The 16,541-nt window shown below is 37.2% G+C and overlaps 2 protein-coding genes and 1 non-coding gene across 6 annotated transcripts; 2 read left to right on the top strand and 1 right to left on the bottom strand.

Annotated features, from left to right (window-relative positions):
• Positions 1 to 2,046: 2,046 nt before the first annotated feature.
• LOC113343459 lies at positions 2,047 to 10,584 on the top strand. Of its 4 annotated transcripts, none has more exons than XR_003357265.1 (19): positions 2,047 to 2,421; positions 2,673 to 2,752; positions 2,843 to 2,893; positions 3,243 to 3,776; positions 3,847 to 4,092; positions 4,242 to 4,307; positions 4,444 to 4,623; positions 4,856 to 4,907; positions 4,987 to 5,271; positions 5,427 to 5,537; positions 6,396 to 6,587; positions 6,926 to 7,201; positions 7,307 to 7,939; positions 8,537 to 9,045; positions 9,137 to 9,197; positions 9,318 to 9,386; positions 9,534 to 9,613; positions 9,695 to 10,116; positions 10,282 to 10,584. XR_003357265.1 is itself a non-coding variant. In XM_026587633.1 (18 exons), the coding sequence occupies exons 1-18, from the start codon at positions 2,182 to 2,184 to the stop codon at positions 9,714 to 9,716; spliced, it is 3,687 nt and encodes a 1,228-aa protein (XP_026443418.1). In that variant the 3' UTR covers positions 9,717 to 10,546. The 4 variants fall into 4 exon arrangements, 1 of the variants encoding a protein (XP_026443418.1); XR_003357264.1 differs by having other exon boundaries at positions 2,182 to 2,421; positions 9,695 to 10,188; positions 10,282 to 10,546; XR_003357266.1 differs by lacking the exon at positions 4,444 to 4,623.
• Positions 10,585 to 10,858: 274 nt separating this feature from the next.
• On the bottom strand, positions 10,859 to 13,474 carry LOC113343432 (THO complex subunit 4B-like). The gene is made up of 5 exons (XM_026587611.1): positions 13,186 to 13,474; positions 12,975 to 13,079; positions 11,785 to 11,853; positions 11,515 to 11,696; positions 10,859 to 11,369 (listed from the first exon to the last, which is right to left on the bottom strand). The coding sequence occupies exons 1-5, from the start codon at positions 13,411 to 13,413 to the stop codon at positions 11,192 to 11,194; spliced, it is 762 nt and encodes a 253-aa protein (XP_026443396.1). The 5' UTR covers positions 13,414 to 13,474; the 3' UTR covers positions 10,859 to 11,191.
• Positions 13,475 to 13,560: 86 nt separating this feature from the next.
• TRNAV-AAC lies at positions 13,561 to 13,634 on the top strand. The gene has a single exon. It is a non-coding gene; the product is annotated as a tRNA-Val (tRNA).
• Positions 13,635 to 16,541: the final 2,907 nt, after the last annotated feature.

Here is a 16,541-nt window from a genome sequence, read left to right as displayed (position 1 = left end):
CTCTGCCCATGGTTTCCAAATACATGATTCCCTTGTTCTAGTGTCAACCTGTGTTCTTGCGTTTTAGACTGAGTGTTTCATAGTATCCTTTTGGCCTTCTCGATATCCCCTCTTCCTTGATCCAATCCTAATCTTCTTGAGGATACCAATCTTTGGGAAAACATCATAATGACCAGAAGGTGACTGACAAAGCAAGGGTTGCATGTTGCGAAAGTAGTAATAGTATCAATACTCAAGTACCACAACCATGCCAACTAAATTTGTACCCCTGGTTGACCAATCGTCGAGATATTTATAGGTATTACCTAACGAAGCTAGACCCCAATCATACTCCCCAACTCTATTCAAGTCATCCGATAAAAAAACCCAACGTTTATCTACTTTTCCACTAGAATGCGTTAGAAGAAAATGACCAAAACACCACATAAAGAATGCTCGTGTCAATGTCACTGCACATTCAATATTATTCTGGTCTTTTCTACTTTCAATGTAGTTTTTCAAGACAACTAAGGAATATGTATTAGTCTTAGAGTTCTATGGACCATGATTTTTGATATCCGAAAAATACAAATCATCCAAAGCAGGATATGTTAGATCACTACCCAACTGCGGAATAACTACTGGTCGTTTACAAGGGTCATCAGTGGGAATTCCCATTAACATGTACCAATCTAAAGGAAGGAGGCCAATCTCAAATTCCCGAAAATGAAAGCTACTGGTACTTTTCCACCATCTCTCAGCTATGGCTTCAACTAAGGCGCTATCCCCATTGGCGAAATCAAACTCAAAAACAGAGGAAAGACCGCAATTATCACAAAATTGTTGTGCTACCGGATTATCTTGCACCACAATTTGATAATAATTTTCAACATCTTTCAAACTACCTCTAAAGCTTACACTGCGAGAATCTCTCGTAACATCTTAACATACATGTCTATCACAATTTTTTGTCGAAACTATATCCAACCGGTTTAGCAATTCATCCATACTCGTACTATAATCAATAACAAAGATTAAATTTTTTTTTTATTATCATTCATTTTCATCCATACAAACTAAATCATCATTATCACTCATTTTAATCATACAAATTATCATATAATCCATTATCATTCATCTTAGTCATACAACTAATCAAATAATTATATAAATTTACCTACAAATTTTATCTACAAACTAATTCATTTTCATTTTCATCTTTTCATTTTCATAATCATACAAATTAATTCATTTTCAAATAAATTATTTCATTTTCATTTTTATTTACAAATTTTCATTTCATAATCATACATATTAATTCATTTTCATCAAAAAAAAATCATTTTTTGTTCATCGCACAATCAAGTTAAACCCTAAAAATTATAAAAATCAATTTCAATCACATATCATTCAAATCACGTAAATATATCATCTAAATCATGCATTATATCAAATATCAATCATCAATTTCATCAAATTTTCATCATGATCAAAAATTAAGAAGAAAAAAACCCTAAAGTTTTAAATACTTACCTCAATCAATTTCATGGACGAAATTGAATGAAAATACTCTCAAACGATCAAGGATTCGATGGAGAACAAACCCACTGAAGGAATTGAGAAACAAATGTCTGGAATCAGTGATCTACAACATGCATTTTCGGGTGTGTAATGAGTGAGAAAAGAAATGGAGAAGAACTGTGGGAGAAAGGGTTTTTGCGCAGAGAAAACTCGATTCCCAGACGCTGAATGGTTCGGCGTCGTCAACTTAACTGACCAAGTCAAACGTTGCTTGGTTCGGCGTTCACCACGACGCTGCATTGTTCAGCGTTTAACGCCGAATTGTTAGGCGTTTCGCTGCTAGATTGGCCATTCCATAGGGGTTAGGAGATTGATGGCCAATCTAACAACTAGATATCTCTCCCGTAGGACTTAGCCTTACATCACTTAAGAAAATGATAGAAAATTTTCCACCCACGGCCAGCTAGACTCACTGGAATATACTTTTAAATTAACAGCTCAGATCAATGAATAAAATTATAAACCAAGAGAAATAAAAAAAAAAAAACCCAAATTTATTTCCAAATCTCAAACACTTAAAAATCTTTGTCTCTCAAAAACCAAAAATTTGGGGTCTTCAAATTTTCAGAAAAAAATGTTGAGACAATTTTGAAAAATTAGGGTTTCAAATTTTGCAGAGTGATGGAGAAAAGTTTCAGTCCATCGAGAAGTAGTCCAGGAAGTGCAAGATTGCAGTTTGGTGGTGGAGGAGGAGTGTCTCAGAGATTAAGATCTTCATCATTTAAGAAGCCACCTGAACCATTAAGAAGAGCTGTTGCTGATTGTTTATCTTCATCTTCTTCATCGTCTTCATTATCTTCTTCTTCGTCTCATCATGTGAACTCTTCAACTGTAGCTTCTGAAGCTACTCGAACTCTAAGGGTTTGTTCAATTTACTAAAAATTTAGGGTTATTTGGGGTCTGGGTTTTTGTTAATTGTGTTAATTTTGCCTAATTTGATGTGTTTTGGGTTTATACTTGTGTTCAAATTTGGTGATTTGATTTGATCTGATTGGAATTTGGAGAATTAGGTTATTTATACAGTGATTTAGTGAGTTGGAGATTTCAGATTTGGGGGTTTTCTCTTAGCTTAGGAATCTAATTTTGGTAAAATTTGGATCTTTTTGTGGCAGGATTATATTGCAGCCACTTCGACGATTGACTTAGCGTATAGTGTGATCATAGAGCATGCTCTAGCAGAGCGTGAACGCAGGTATTTCGTATGAGTAGTTTTAGACAGAGAAATGCAATTAGTATAGTTTTACTGTATTTTTCTCTTAGTGCTGACACTTACTTGTACCAGTCCTGCAGTTGTTGCACGGTGTGTGGCGCTTTTGAAGAGATATCTATTGCGGTATGTTTGTTTTGACTTCCAAGTTTTTGCTAGTTGTATATGAATTGTATGTGCCTTTAGAGGGTTGGGCATTGCTTTTGAGTGAATAAATCTTTGAATCAATGTTAAGCCAGCAGTTTGGCTCTCTAACCTTTGTTAGTCTTATTGGCTTATTGTATCTGTCAGATAGTTCTCTCCGGTTTGCACCATATAAAACCAAACCCAATTTGATAAGTACAATCTAATTACCTTAAGATATAAATAACCACTAGTATTCGATAAAGTTCATGTTAGACCATTGCATTTTGTAGATTAAAAACACTGATAGTATATGACCCTTGTGTTTATTTTCTTCCTTTACTTTCTCCAGATATGTACCCAGTGAACAGACGTTACAGCTAATTGATCAGTTTTGTGTTAATTCAATTTTAGAGTGTGATTCTAGCACAACTAGGAGAGTATCACCTTGGTCAAAATCATTAAGCCAACAACAGTCTGGAGCACCCAATGCATCTACCAATGCTTTTCCTTCATCTTTGCCCGCTTCCAGTTTTGCATCTGGAGCTCTTATTAAATCGTTAAATTATATTCGTTCCTTACTAGCTCGACATATTCCAAAAAGATCATTCCAACCAGCAGCTTTTTCATTGGCCTCTACAGCCTCCAAACAGTCCCTCCCGTCATTATCATCATTCCTGAGTAAATCTTTTAATACCCAATTAAGCCCTGCAGCTGTTTCAGTTAGAGATTCTCCTGAGAGGAAAGAGGCTTCAATAGTACCTGTTCCTAACTCATCAATTGTTGAAGTAGTTGAAGGGAAAGAAGGTGCTGATTACATATCTATTGATGTTCTTAAATGGCGGTGGCTAGGAGATAAACAGCCGTCCTCGCTAACCGCTGACAGGTAACTGATGGCTGCTTTTTTGATTGCTAGAAGTTCAGTATGTGTCCTAACATCATATGGTCGATTACAGTAATGGTGTTACTAGGCCCCAAGAAGTTAGTACACATAGCTTCCTGGAAGTTGGAGCTGCCGCACTTCTCGTAGGAGAGATGGAAGGGCAGCCTTGGAGACATTCTGGCAATCAAGATATACCTGATCCTAATCAACTGTTGCAGCCTTCTACAGTCACAACTGCCACTAATTTTGCCTCTGCTCGATCCCACTTGAGAGCAATAACTGCTGCTAAACGTACAAAGCCAGGACCCAACCAAATTTGGTATGTTCTTTTTCTCTTAATTCTCATTCTCATACGGAATTTCTTTTGTTGGCTTGTTTTATTTTTGCGTTTTTATCCAGTTTTTTTACTTGTTCACTCGATTGTGTGATGCTCTCCTTTATCACGTAATAACTATTTATTCATTCCAGGGAGGATTCACAAGTTAATACATTCCGCCCACGCTCTCGGCCCCTTTTCCAGTATCGCCACTACAGGTAAGAGATTTACCCTTGCTTTGAGCATTTGATATTTTTTGTGTCATTGTTTACTCATATTGTTTGGTGAAAGAAATCTTCATAGCCATGGTCTACATGTCTATCTCTTAATATATATTTTTATTAATTGGATCAGTGAGCAACAACCTTTGCGGTTAAATCCTGCTGAAGTGTTTGAGGTTATAAATGCGGCTTCCTCTGAGGCATCTTCACTAAAAACAAATCTTATGACAGTTTCATCAAAATTGAGTAATAACAGTGGAAAGCCTTCGATGGATGTTGCAGTCAGTGTCCTCATCAAACTTGTCATTGACATGTATGTCCTCCTTAAGCAATGACCAGTGAAATTGGAATGCTTACCACTTCCTGGCTAATAGCATTTTGAGCTGTTATGTTGCGTAAGAACTAGAAGTACAGAATGGATACTAGTAACATCACCTTAAACTATAAATTGGATTATTTTCTCGAAGTGGTGTTTTCCTTTTCTTTTTCTCGTGTGTATTTACTTAGATTGGAGATGGAACTGTGACAAACCCTAATTTTTTTAGGTATGTGCTGGATTCCCGGACTGCTGCTCCTCTCACTCTTTCCATGCTAGAGGTGCTGACCAATTGCACATATAAATCTACTCGATTAACCTTTGATTTCCCCAGCTCATTCTAACATCTTCGTATTTCAGGAGATGCTCCGTTCCCCAAGACTGGCATCCAGGGTGCGTGCATTTGACTTAATTCTAAACCTTGGAGTTCATGCTCATTTATTGGAGCCTATGTTACCGGATGATCCTCCCACCATCGAAGAAGAGCCTGCTCAAGAATCACACCCTAATAATGAGGGAACCCTAGGTGTCGAAGTCAAAGGAAAGACTGATTCAAGTAAGCAAGATGGAACTGTCTCAGCTGTTGACAAGTTTGAGTCTTGGATATTGAGCATTCTGCATGAGATTCTTCTTCTTCTTGTTCAGGTACAGGTTGATACTTATAGGGCTTGTGCTTGACACATTTGACCACTAAACTTCAAATGCACCCTGATTTACCTCACGTGTATGATGGTAAATATTTTTGAATGTTATCTTGTTACTTTTGGCATCTCAGTAGATAACCATGTATTGTCCTACAGATGGAAGAAAAGGAAGAATCGGTGTGGGCATCTGCTTTGAGTTGTTTACTTTACTTTATATGCGACAGGGGAAAAATCTGGCGGGACAAATTGGAAGGTCTTGACATCAGGGTTCGTAATCTTCAAATTCTTCTCAAAGCATTTCTCTTCTGTGGTCTTAGATTGCTTGTCTTGAGAATGTTGGATCATGTAGAATGTTACTTTTCTTGAGAGTAGACTATGGGGTCTAATCAACTCACCCTCCCTACTTCGTTGTGAACCAGCACTAGGCTGTCAAAGCTTCCTATCATTTCCTGCTTAACTTACATGCTTTACATGAATGCCCTTCCCAGTGGCGAATCCAGACTAAAACTTCAATGGGGGCACAATTCCCCACAAATCATCAAAAAATGAAGACCTTAAACCGTTATAAAAACACTATAAGTATAGCATACATATAAATTTTACGTTAATATTAACAATTTAAGCAGATAACCAAATTGGTGATTATTTGTTTTTTAACCCGGAATGATTTGGTGGATGGAAAGAACTATTTAGAAAGTTTGATTGAGTGGATACAGAGAAAAAGCAAAAGAATCAAATCACAACCTATGTTTACTAACACCCCTGACCCCGCTGATTTTCCTAATTTTATCCCCTGATTTTGTGGTTTTATCCATATTTTCTAGAATCATGCTTAAATTAGTGATCTTGGTAACCATTTACTCAGATCCAGGAGATGTAGGATATATTCTTGCAATAGATAGGACAGATTAAGAGATGGTTTCTTTGTTTTGTTGGATGAGTTAACAAACAAAATTTAAATTACCTGTATTTTAGGCAGTGCTTTGTTATTATTGGTGGGAAAGACATGCAGACGTACATGGGGCCTCTCCAGCAAATTTAGGGGGGCCAGTGACCCCATTGGCCCCATTGTAGATTCGCCCCTGACCCTTCCTTCGGGATATTTGATCAATCCAATGTTTGCAGGTGATTAAGAGGCTTTTGGAGATCAGCAGGGAACATTCATGGGCAGAGTTAGTTCATGGAAAACTGATTTGCATGTTGACGAATATGTTTTATCAAGTTTCCGATGAAGCTACAAATGCTGTTCCAGGTGCTCCTACTTTTATAGCTGAACAGGTTGATCTACTTGGTGGAATTGAATTTATTTGCCTTGAGGTATGTAGCGTGATGGCGAATCAGCTAGTTTGATATGATATTTTAGTTTTCCTTATTCAGTTCAAGATGTGGTTTCCTTTTCTTGAATCATCATCTAGTAATGAAAGTTATATTCATATCCCTGGAGATGTAAATTTATTCCAGCAGATGTGAGGTCTTCCTATGGTCTATGCATATGACTCTGTTCTGGATATATATTGATCTCAATTCTCATTGTACATATACCTTATCCAGAAAAATTATCAAGGAACACTTAGAAACTTGGAGAGTATTATGTCTAGCTAGGTTTGTTTTAAAAGCAGTTGACATATTTTAATTCTAATCAACTTTGTTTGCAGTATTCACAGGCAAACTCGAGAGAAGAAAAGAGAAATCTCTTCCTTGTGCTTTTAGACTATGTTTTACATCAAATAAATGAAACGTGTATAGCTATTGGAGACTCTGAATACAGCTTTGAGGAGATTCAACCGCTCGCTTCAATGCTTACTCTTGCAGATGCTGCTGAAGCTTTTTACATTGCTGTTAAGCATGGAGTGGAGGGCATAGGAGAGGTGTTGCGAATATCGATTTCCGTAGCCTTGTCTAGATATCCTAACGTTGAACGGTTAAATGTGGCAAGTGTTTTGTTCTTTTTTGAATTTCACAGATTGTTTATGAGTTTTCACATTTTAGTTTTGACTTCTGCTGCCTCTAAATTGTTTTTTTTTTTTGCGTTCTAGCTCTTGGAGAAAATTACAAGAAAACTTGATATTGTTATGAGCTCATTTGGTCGTTTAGATGAGGAATTCTCAGACATGATACGCGTCACAAAATCTTACAAATCTTTGGAAAGTATCGAGGATGTAACCCTTGAATATGGGCTAAGTATGAAAGGGAAACTGTCATGGACCACTTTGCATTCTCTTCTGCATTCTGAAAGATCTGCATACCGTCAAAATGGGTATATTTGGTTAGTTGAGTTACTACTCGCAGAGATTAGTGAGGAACGACACCAAAGTATATGGTCAAATATTAGGAATTTTCTGCAGCAAATTGGACTCGCTGGTAGTCGAGAAGCATCAGTTGGTGATTCAGAAGTTACTTTAACCATTTGGACCCTGCGTGGTCTTCTGAAGTCAAAGCACAATTTCATTAGACGAGGTTTTCTTTTTGTCATAGAGAAGCTCCTTTTGCGGTTGAAATTGTTGCTGGACGAGAACGAGCTACAAAATTCAGGCGGTAGTGAAGTTGGCGACCGTTCTCATGATGGTGATATCCGTTTAGAGAAAGCCAATGCAGTGATTGATATAATGAGCAGTGCTTTATCACTGGTAGTTCAGATAAATGAAACCGATCGAATTAATATTTTGAAGGTATATTCTTTACTCCAACCTATGCACTAATTATCTTTTGAGAACATAGAGATACATATGCTGTTAGGAGATCTGTCACAGACTCACAGCGGACCCTAACTCTGCTCAACTTACCCCTACCCTAACTCCATCGACGGCTAAATGAGGTAGTAGCATAGCTCAACTATTGGGGTTGTTTTTATATAGAAAAGGGTCCAACTAATTTGGGTAGATTAGTTGCAGCTGAGAGTATCTGATTTAGGTAGATTACTTGCGCATTTTAGTATCTCGGACTTTAACTGCTCATCAAGAATACCGACTTTTCAATCGTTTTCAAACTCTAGTCCTTACAGTCTCCAGTTAATAGTTACTCATGTTCTGCTGATCCCTTGGTTACCAAGATTCCGTATGCTGATTCCAAAACTTAAACATATGATGTATCATGTATTTTATTTTCCTGGTATGATACCTATTGTTTGTAGCACTTACATTTGATCTATCTCTGATTCCAAAAATTATAATTCATGATTTATTTTTGTTCCTTGATAAGATAACCATTGTTTATATAGCACTTACATTTGATCCATCTCTGACGCGTCAATGACTCTCTGAAAACAGATGTGTGACATGTTATTCTCTCAATTATGCCTAAGAGTTCTTTCTGCTCCTGCAATGCCTCTTGAGGATCTGACGTCACTCGGTAAAGTATTTGGTAGCACGGACAGTCTAAAACATGCCGCAGATACGTTTACCCCTACTCTGCAAGAGAAGAAACAACTTGTGGATGAGTTTCCAGAAGAAACCATTAGTAAAACGAGCTCCGGTGAGAACCCTTCTGTTTTCTGGAAGACGGCATCTTTGGCGGCATTGCTTCTTAGAGCACAGGCTATTGTTCCTATGCAACTTGTTTCACGTGTTCCTACTCCTCTACTTTACTGGCCGTTGATTCAACTTGCCAGTGCAGCAACGGATGATATTGCACTGGGAGTTGCCGTGGGTAGCAAAGGAAGGGGAAACCTACCTGGCGCCACATCAGATATCCGAGCTGCTCTTCTTTTACTTCTTATTGGTAAATGCACTAATGATGCTGCTGCTTTTCAAGAGGTTGGAGGAGAAGAGTTCTTCAGGTATAAATATAATATGTCCCTCTACCTGTATCCCTACAATAATTTCTTTGAGGGCAAAGGCTGATATCTTTGTGGTTTGGGCCTTCGACAGGGAACTATTGGATGATACAGACTCCAGAGTTGCATATTACTCTTCAGCTTTCCTTTTAAAGGCATGCACAGAACTATCTTTTCTCTCACATTGGTGGCTTGGAATTTGCTTGCGAATTTTATTTATCTTTCTTTGGGCTAAGTTCTTTTTTTTTTTGCTGATATCAATCTGACTGTGACAGAGGATGATGACGGAAGAACCTGAAAAGTACCAGCGGATACTACAGAGTCTAATTTTTAGAGCACAACAGGTGAGACCTAGATCATCCATTGCCACTTGTACTCAATGCAGTCAATCCTTAGTACGAAATATAGGAACTATGTTTAGATATATTCCTAGTTGAACTGTTAAATGAATGTTGCAAGGCTAACTGGTTGTATCTGTTTCTGTAAACCAGAGCAACAATGAAAAGCTGTTGGAAAATCCATACCTCCAGATCCGCGGCATTATTCAACTTTCGAGTGATCTTGGAACAAGGTTATAATCTGACCTTCTTGGTTGTCTAACAGTGGGTACTGCTTCTGAGTTGGCATTTAATGTAACCTTCATATTCAACAGTCTCAGCCTTATTGAAGTATAGCTTCTGATATCCTCGCTTGAAATATCGGATAAAGAGTTTGTGCTGGATGCCCCTGCTTTAGCGTTTATAGGTTCTCTAATGAATACAACCGAGTATATAACAACTTCCACAAGTCTGCATTAAGGTTCTTGGGAAATTTCTAGAAGCATCTCTTTATTCCAGGCTTGTGCCTCCCATACATTCAGAGCACATGGTGTCGATATTTCACGGGATGATGATAGCATCTTCTTGATATTTATGAAGATTTGAATACAGAGTAGCAAGCAGTAGAAATGATAGCTGGGACATGGCATGTACAGGAAAGCGGAGTAACTTGTAATTCTTTGATTAATTTAATTTTTCATCTGCCAGTAAGCTGGTTCTCTTCGAAGGTCGAGTTCTTTTTATCTTTGATCTTCAGGTATGAACACCAGTGCTAATTTCTTCCTTCGGAATTATCTTTCTCAATCATCTTTTTATCTTTGATCTTCAGGTATGAACACCAGTGCTAATTTCTTCCTTCGGAATTATCTTTCTCAATCATCTTTCGTTCACTTCTAACTGGAAAACATTTGTATGGTTGCAGAGAACTCGTCTATACGGCAATTTGGGGGGTTGGTCCTGTCACGCAAGAACTAACTTCACATCAGCACGAGCCTTGAACCAAGACATAAGTCTTGCTTTGGGGCCTGAGTTTATATTTCTTTTTATCATTATATTTTTTTTATGTAATTCACTAATTTGTATACTAAGTTTTTAAGACCCCCCCTGGGAAAAAAAGATCCAGGGGGCTTTTTTTGTGAGGATTATACCTCATTGCGTAGATCTTTCAATAAAATGATTCTTTCCTACAAAATATAGAATAGAAATAATAGTGTAACTTTTTGCAGTTAAGAGTGTTTCTTCCATCTCTAGTCTAGTAACTCTAGTTTGCCTGCCTCTTGAATCAAAATTCTAAATTCTGCCATTCCGATCCAACTGTACCTCTATACTAGACTATCCAGTCTTCTCCAATTTGCATATTTCTGCAGTTACAGCCAGAGATTTGATTTACTTCAGCAAGCAGTAGAGCTGAATTGCCCAGCTATAGCCTCTACAAACAAGCAAGACTGAAGGACTCTAACAAAACTAAGACGGCAAAAGTAATTCGCAGAAAATTTTAGTTCCGACAAGGATTCTTTTCCCCCAATAGAGAAATAACACACTTATAGGTGACTTTAAAGTGTTTCAAACATCCCTTTGATATAAGAAAGGTAAACTTAATGAAATGGAGTAAGCAACCTTCTTAGTAATATCAACACTACTACACTGATCTACTTTTTAATTTTAGGTCAACAACTCTGAATAATATGATATGAAATAATTCCAAATCATATCAAAAGTAAAAGCCAGAACTAGCTAATTTTCCTACCAACCGCAGCATACTAAATCGAAATATATGGCATACACAAGAAAGTGCAGACAACTGAAGAGAGATCAGAAAGTAAGAGATCTTCTTAGTTTATTTGCATGGCTTCTGTGTGGTACTTATCCAAATCGGCATCCAGATCAGTTGCAGACACCTTTTCACCACGGCCTCTTCCCCTGCCACGACCTCCCCCTCTCTGGGAAATGCGACCTCCACTACCCCTGCCACCTCTGAGTCGTCCCATAGCTCCACCCCTTCGTATTCCACTGTATGAACAAGTCGCAAAATGGCAAATAGATTTTCAATCTCCCAACAGACATGTATAAAAACGACGAAAAGTTGGAAGTGTTAACTAAAATTAAACAAGGATCTATGAAGACTTCGAAAAGTTGCAATGGGAAAAATATTTACCGTTGAGGAAAGCTAACTGGATTTGCAAATATAGCAGTGTTTACTGCGGGGAATACAGGAGGAGCGATACTTGCTCCCACAATCTCTATCTTCATTGGCTTTCCATCAAGTTGAACATTGTTGTACCGCTTGACAGCTGCTGCAGCATCTGAACGCCGAGCAAAGACCACTTCTGCCGTGCCCTAAGAGAAAGAATCATTGTTTCTTAACCATGTCTGAAGACAGTACACAAAGAATTCCTCAGAAGTCCAAACTTGACTGAATATCTACCTTTGATCTTCCGCTCCTATCGTAATTGACTGAATACCGCTGAATTTCACCAACCTCTGAGAAGAGTTCCTGCACAGATATTTATTCCTTTCAGATCAACCCTCGCTCTCAACTCCCCCAAATGTTTATGAGTCGTAGTGTGATGTTTTCTCGTCCAAGAAAAGTAAAGAACATGCCATGTAATGCAAAGGATGATAAAACCACAATGTTGAACAGCAACATATTATTTCAAGTCTCACTCAATAAATGGCTAAAGAATATTTTACTGTTCCGTCCTGATTCTTAATCCCTAATTCTGAACATGCCATGTAACTCTGAATTTCTACACAGAGTATCATTCCTTTTAAAGCAACTCATCGTTCTCGATTCCAAATGTTTTCTTTTCCCAGAAAACATGTCGTGTAATGTATAGTATGATATTAGGACTGCAACGTATTACTCACTAAATGGCCAAGGGGGATAATTGGTATTCCTTCCTGATTCTTGATCCCCAACTTAGAGCTGACTAATTTAATCTCACTTCAAAATTTTCCATGAATTTGAAATATGAAGTAAACTGGGTATCCAAATATTTCTTCCTGTTTCAACAGATCTCTCATATCCTTCTTTCATGGTTTTCTAAGTTACGAACATGCCGTGTAATGTATATGATGAAAAAGGATATCATCTAACAGCAACATGTTAATTTCAAAAGATCTCTCAAGTACAGATTCACGACTACAATGCCACAAGTATTTCTTCCTGTTTCATCAGACTCTTTCTTTCACAATTTTCTATATCACAATCTACTAAATTTTCAGTTCATCCCCTAACAAAACATGCCGTGTAATGTATATAACGATGATAAACTGATAACGTTTAAGAGCATCAAGTAATTTGATCTTATTAGGCAACATGTTAATTTCAAAGATCCCTCAAGTAATTTGATCTTATTCCGAAACACCATCCACAAATTCACCATACCAATGTTACCGAATCAAACAACATCTTCCAGTAACCTCTTACAAATTCTCCTAAATTAAGATTTACCAAAATTTGAATTTGATGAACCAATTCCTCCAATAACAAAACCTAATCAAAACCTACATAAAATCCATTACACTCTAAATCTTTTACCTACAAAAACAACAACCCCAACAGCGAAATCAACATAAGAAAAAAAATATTGCCCTATAAATCTCAAAAATTACCTTGATATCTTCATTTGAAACACCATAATCCAGATTAGAGATATAAAGCTTGTTACTCCCGGTATCCATAGCAGCAGCAGCATACATATCATACATCCCTACCACCTGCACTTCCAACAAAACTCATCAATCAAAACCCTAATTCCCTCGAACAAAATTTCAAATTCAAAATCAAAAACCTAAAACCCTAATTAGAACAGAGAAATCATACATTTGGAATAGCGTAAGGCATAGCACGACGGATTCCACGGTTTTGAAAACGACGAGTTGGACCTAAACCAAAACTACCGCCTCTGGTGGTTGTTCTGCCACCGCCATAACCACCTCTGGCTCTACCTCTACCACCTCTGAAAGAATAAGAACCGCCTCTTCCTCCACCTTCAGATGTCTTGTTGTTCTTGATTCGATCGTCTAAAGACATATCCAGTGAAGTCGACATTGCAGATAGAATTTGTTGTTAGGGTTTAAGGGGAGAAAACCAGAAACAGAATGGAGAGACAGATCTGTCGAGGTTTTATATAGGCCGGGGAACAAAGAAACTCGAGATGGGGTAAATATATATTGTGTTTGAGTAACAATCACCAAAGGTTTCGTGGTGTAGTTGGTTATCACGTCAGTCTAACACACTGAAGGTCTCCAGTTCAAACCTGGGCGAAGCCATTGCTTTTTTTTTTTTCTTTTTTTTTTTTAATTTGCATTTGAAGGATTTTTTTTTAGTTTTGTTGCGGACTCCTTGGTTCACAAAATATATTATGTTGTGATTTTACTTTTGCACCCTTCCACCATTCATGTAGATATCCGGACCATAGTTTGAACCTTCAAACGACATAGCAGGATAGGGATTTTGCTTTATTTTAGTTTAGTTTGCGGATTCTTTAGTTCAGAAAACGGTCAATGGTTGTGCTGTTTTACTTTTACAACTAAAAACAATGGGAGAGGATCCATGAGCAATCTTTTATGGACATTTTTATCTTACAAGATTTGATCCAAGTTTTCTTTGGAGTCCAAACAAAAAGGAATTTGAAGTCAACACTCGATAATAGGTTCTTCTTATGAAATTTAATAATACTACTCCTCTCTCAAAGTATATTCAAAAAAAAGGAAAAAAATCATCTTTTCAACCACGGAGGAGTAAAAATTAAGCAAATCTTTGGGTAACTGAAATGGCTCCAGGTGATTCCAAGGGCCAATATTGAAGGTTAGACAGTCCATATTCGGAAGTTTTGGTAACTAATTTAACTTCCGATTATTTCAAAGACAAAATTTGAAAAGTATAAGTTTTTCCCAAATTCTGATTTTTGGGCCATCGTACATTCGGAACTTTACAAAAAAATTATCCTCCGAATATTACAAGTTCAAAACAAACCACGCCATGGCTCCAGGTGGTTCCAAGGGCCAATATTGAAGGTTACACAGCCCATATTCGGAAGTTTTGGTAACTAATTTAACTTCCGATTATTTCAAAGACAAAATTTAAAAAGTATAAGTTTTTCCCAAATTCTGATTTTTGGGCCATCGTACATTCAGAACTTTACAAAAAAATTATCCTCCGAATATTACAAGTTCAAAACAAACCACGCCATGGCTCCAGGTGGTTCCAAGGGCCAATATTGAAGGTTAAACATCCCATATTCGGAAGATTTGGTAACTAATTTAACTTCCGATTATTTCAAAGACAAAATTTGAAAAGTATAAGTTTTTCCCAAATTCTGATTTTTGGGCCATCGTACATTCGGAACTTTACAAAAAAATTATCCTCCGAATATTACAAGTTCAAAACAAACCACGCCATGGCTCCAGGTGGTTCCAAGGGCCAATATTGAAGGTTAGACATCCCATATTCGGAAGTTTTGGTAACTAATTTAACTTCCGATTAATTCAAAGACAAAATTTGAAAAGTATAAGTTTTTCCCAAATTCTGATTTTTGGGCCATCGTACATTCAGAACTTTACAAAAAACCTATCCTCCGAATATTACAAGTTCAAAACAAACCACGCCATGGCTCCAGGTGGTTCCAAGGGCCAATATTGAAGGTTAGACAGCCCATATTCGGAAGTTTTGGTAACTAATTTAACTTCCGATTATTTCAAAGACAAAATTTGAAAAGTATAAGTTTTTCCCAAATTCTGATTTTTGGGCCATCGTACATTCGGAACTTTACAAAAAAATTATCCTCCGAATATTACAAGTACAAAACAAACCACGCCATGGATCCAGGTGGTTCCAAGGGACAATATTGAAGGTTAGACAGCCCATATTCGGAAGTTTTGGTAACTAATTTAACCGACTCGTCGCAAGCCGTTCTTGTGGGTGCAAACGTCATGCTAAGTCCATACATAGGAGGAACAACGAAATGTACCACGCAATTCATAACATCCGCTAGGAGATATCCAAATTTAGGCATTGTCATCAAATACTTGGATCCGATTGTCTTCAATCCCTTTCGATACTTCACACGCGCAACTAAGTCTTTGAACTCTTGTTCTTTGTCGTATCTATCTCCTCGCCTCATCATCTCCATATAAAAACCCTTGTCCTTCACTAGTTGTACCGCCATCTTATTTCTTAAATATTGGCATTGGGTGACATCTTCGATATCCGCCTCTCTAAAGTAACCCATTTGTTCCGTAGCAACGTGAAACCCACAATTTCCATCCCCATCAACCTCGTCGGTCGACAAAACAAATGGAATGATAAGTGGAGGGAGTTGTTCCAAATACTCTTTGTATATTGTATATGTGGATCGATTTGGTCTTCCATTAAGATCTCTAGGGCAACGAAGAGTACCACATCGCTCACAAATCATTTCAAATCGAGTGTCACTAACATGATTATTTTGAAGTACCACGCACATGTTATCTTTTGCCTTGTTCATAAGCCATTCCTTTGCCTCCTTCTTACTTCCAAATGTCTAAACGTGCATAAAACAAAACAAATCTAATAAGCATAACCATTTAACATATAAATTTTGAAAAAAATAAAAAAGTAGTAATGAGTATACCAAATCGTTTGCATAGTATAGGGAAGTGTCGGGCCTCAAATAGAAGTCATAAACAAACTCTTCAACGGCCTGCATATGAAAGCAAAAAATTATTATACAATAATCGGAGGTTATAAAATAAGTCAAACTTCCGAATATTCTATATTCAGAATTCTATAGGTTACCCAAAACACCCGATTTATGCAAATGAATGTACACAGTTTACTGAGTGCGAAAAATGATATAATCAGAGGTTATTAAATAAGTCAAACTTCCGAATACTCTATATTCGGAATCCTATCGGTTACCCAAAACACCTGATTTATGCAAATGAATGTACACAGTTTACTGAGTGCAAAAAATGATATAATCGGAAGCTAAAATATATAGTATACCAGCCGAATATAAATAACCGGGAGATAAATTTAATAGATAAACATCCGATTTTCAAGTTTTCGGAAATTTTATTTTGAGGCCACTATTATATTCGGCAGTCAAAGAATGTTAAACTATTACCGATTGTAAAGTATAAGAATACTGAGTTTTGAAATTTTCTGAGGAATTCGTTTTTGGGGCCATTCGGGGG

Source organism: Papaver somniferum, unplaced genomic scaffold (assembly GCF_003573695.1).
Source record: "Papaver somniferum cultivar HN1 unplaced genomic scaffold, ASM357369v1 unplaced-scaffold_6, whole genome shotgun sequence".
Taxonomy (NCBI): domain Eukaryota; kingdom Viridiplantae; phylum Streptophyta; class Magnoliopsida; order Ranunculales; family Papaveraceae; genus Papaver; species Papaver somniferum.
The sequence above is the reverse complement of the archived record's forward strand: the minus strand, read 5'-3'. Positions and strand labels throughout refer to the sequence as shown.

Excerpts from the sequence above, each read along its gene's own strand:
- LOC113343432 (XM_026587611.1), bottom strand. The coding sequence starts at position 13,413 with ATGTCGACTTCACTGGATATGTCTTTAGACGATCGAATCAAGAACAAC. Across the intron at positions 11,854-12,974 it reads TTTCAAATGAAGATATCAAG|GAACTCTTCTCAGAGGTTGG; the intron begins GTAATTTTTGAG and ends ATATCTGTGCAG. Across the intron at positions 11,370-11,514 it reads CCAGTTAGCTTTCCTCAACG|TGGAATACGAAGGGGTGGAG; the intron begins GTAAATATTTTT and ends TTGTTCATACAG.
- LOC113343459 (XM_026587633.1), top strand. The coding sequence starts at position 2,182 with ATGGAGAAAAGTTTCAGTCCATCGAGAAGTAGTCCAGGAAGTGCAAGA. Across the intron at positions 6,588-6,925 it reads TTGAATTTATTTGCCTTGAG|TATTCACAGGCAAACTCGAG; the intron begins GTATGTAGCGTG and ends CTTTGTTTGCAG. Across the intron at positions 7,202-7,306 it reads ACGTTGAACGGTTAAATGTG|CTCTTGGAGAAAATTACAAG; the intron begins GCAAGTGTTTTG and ends TTTGCGTTCTAG.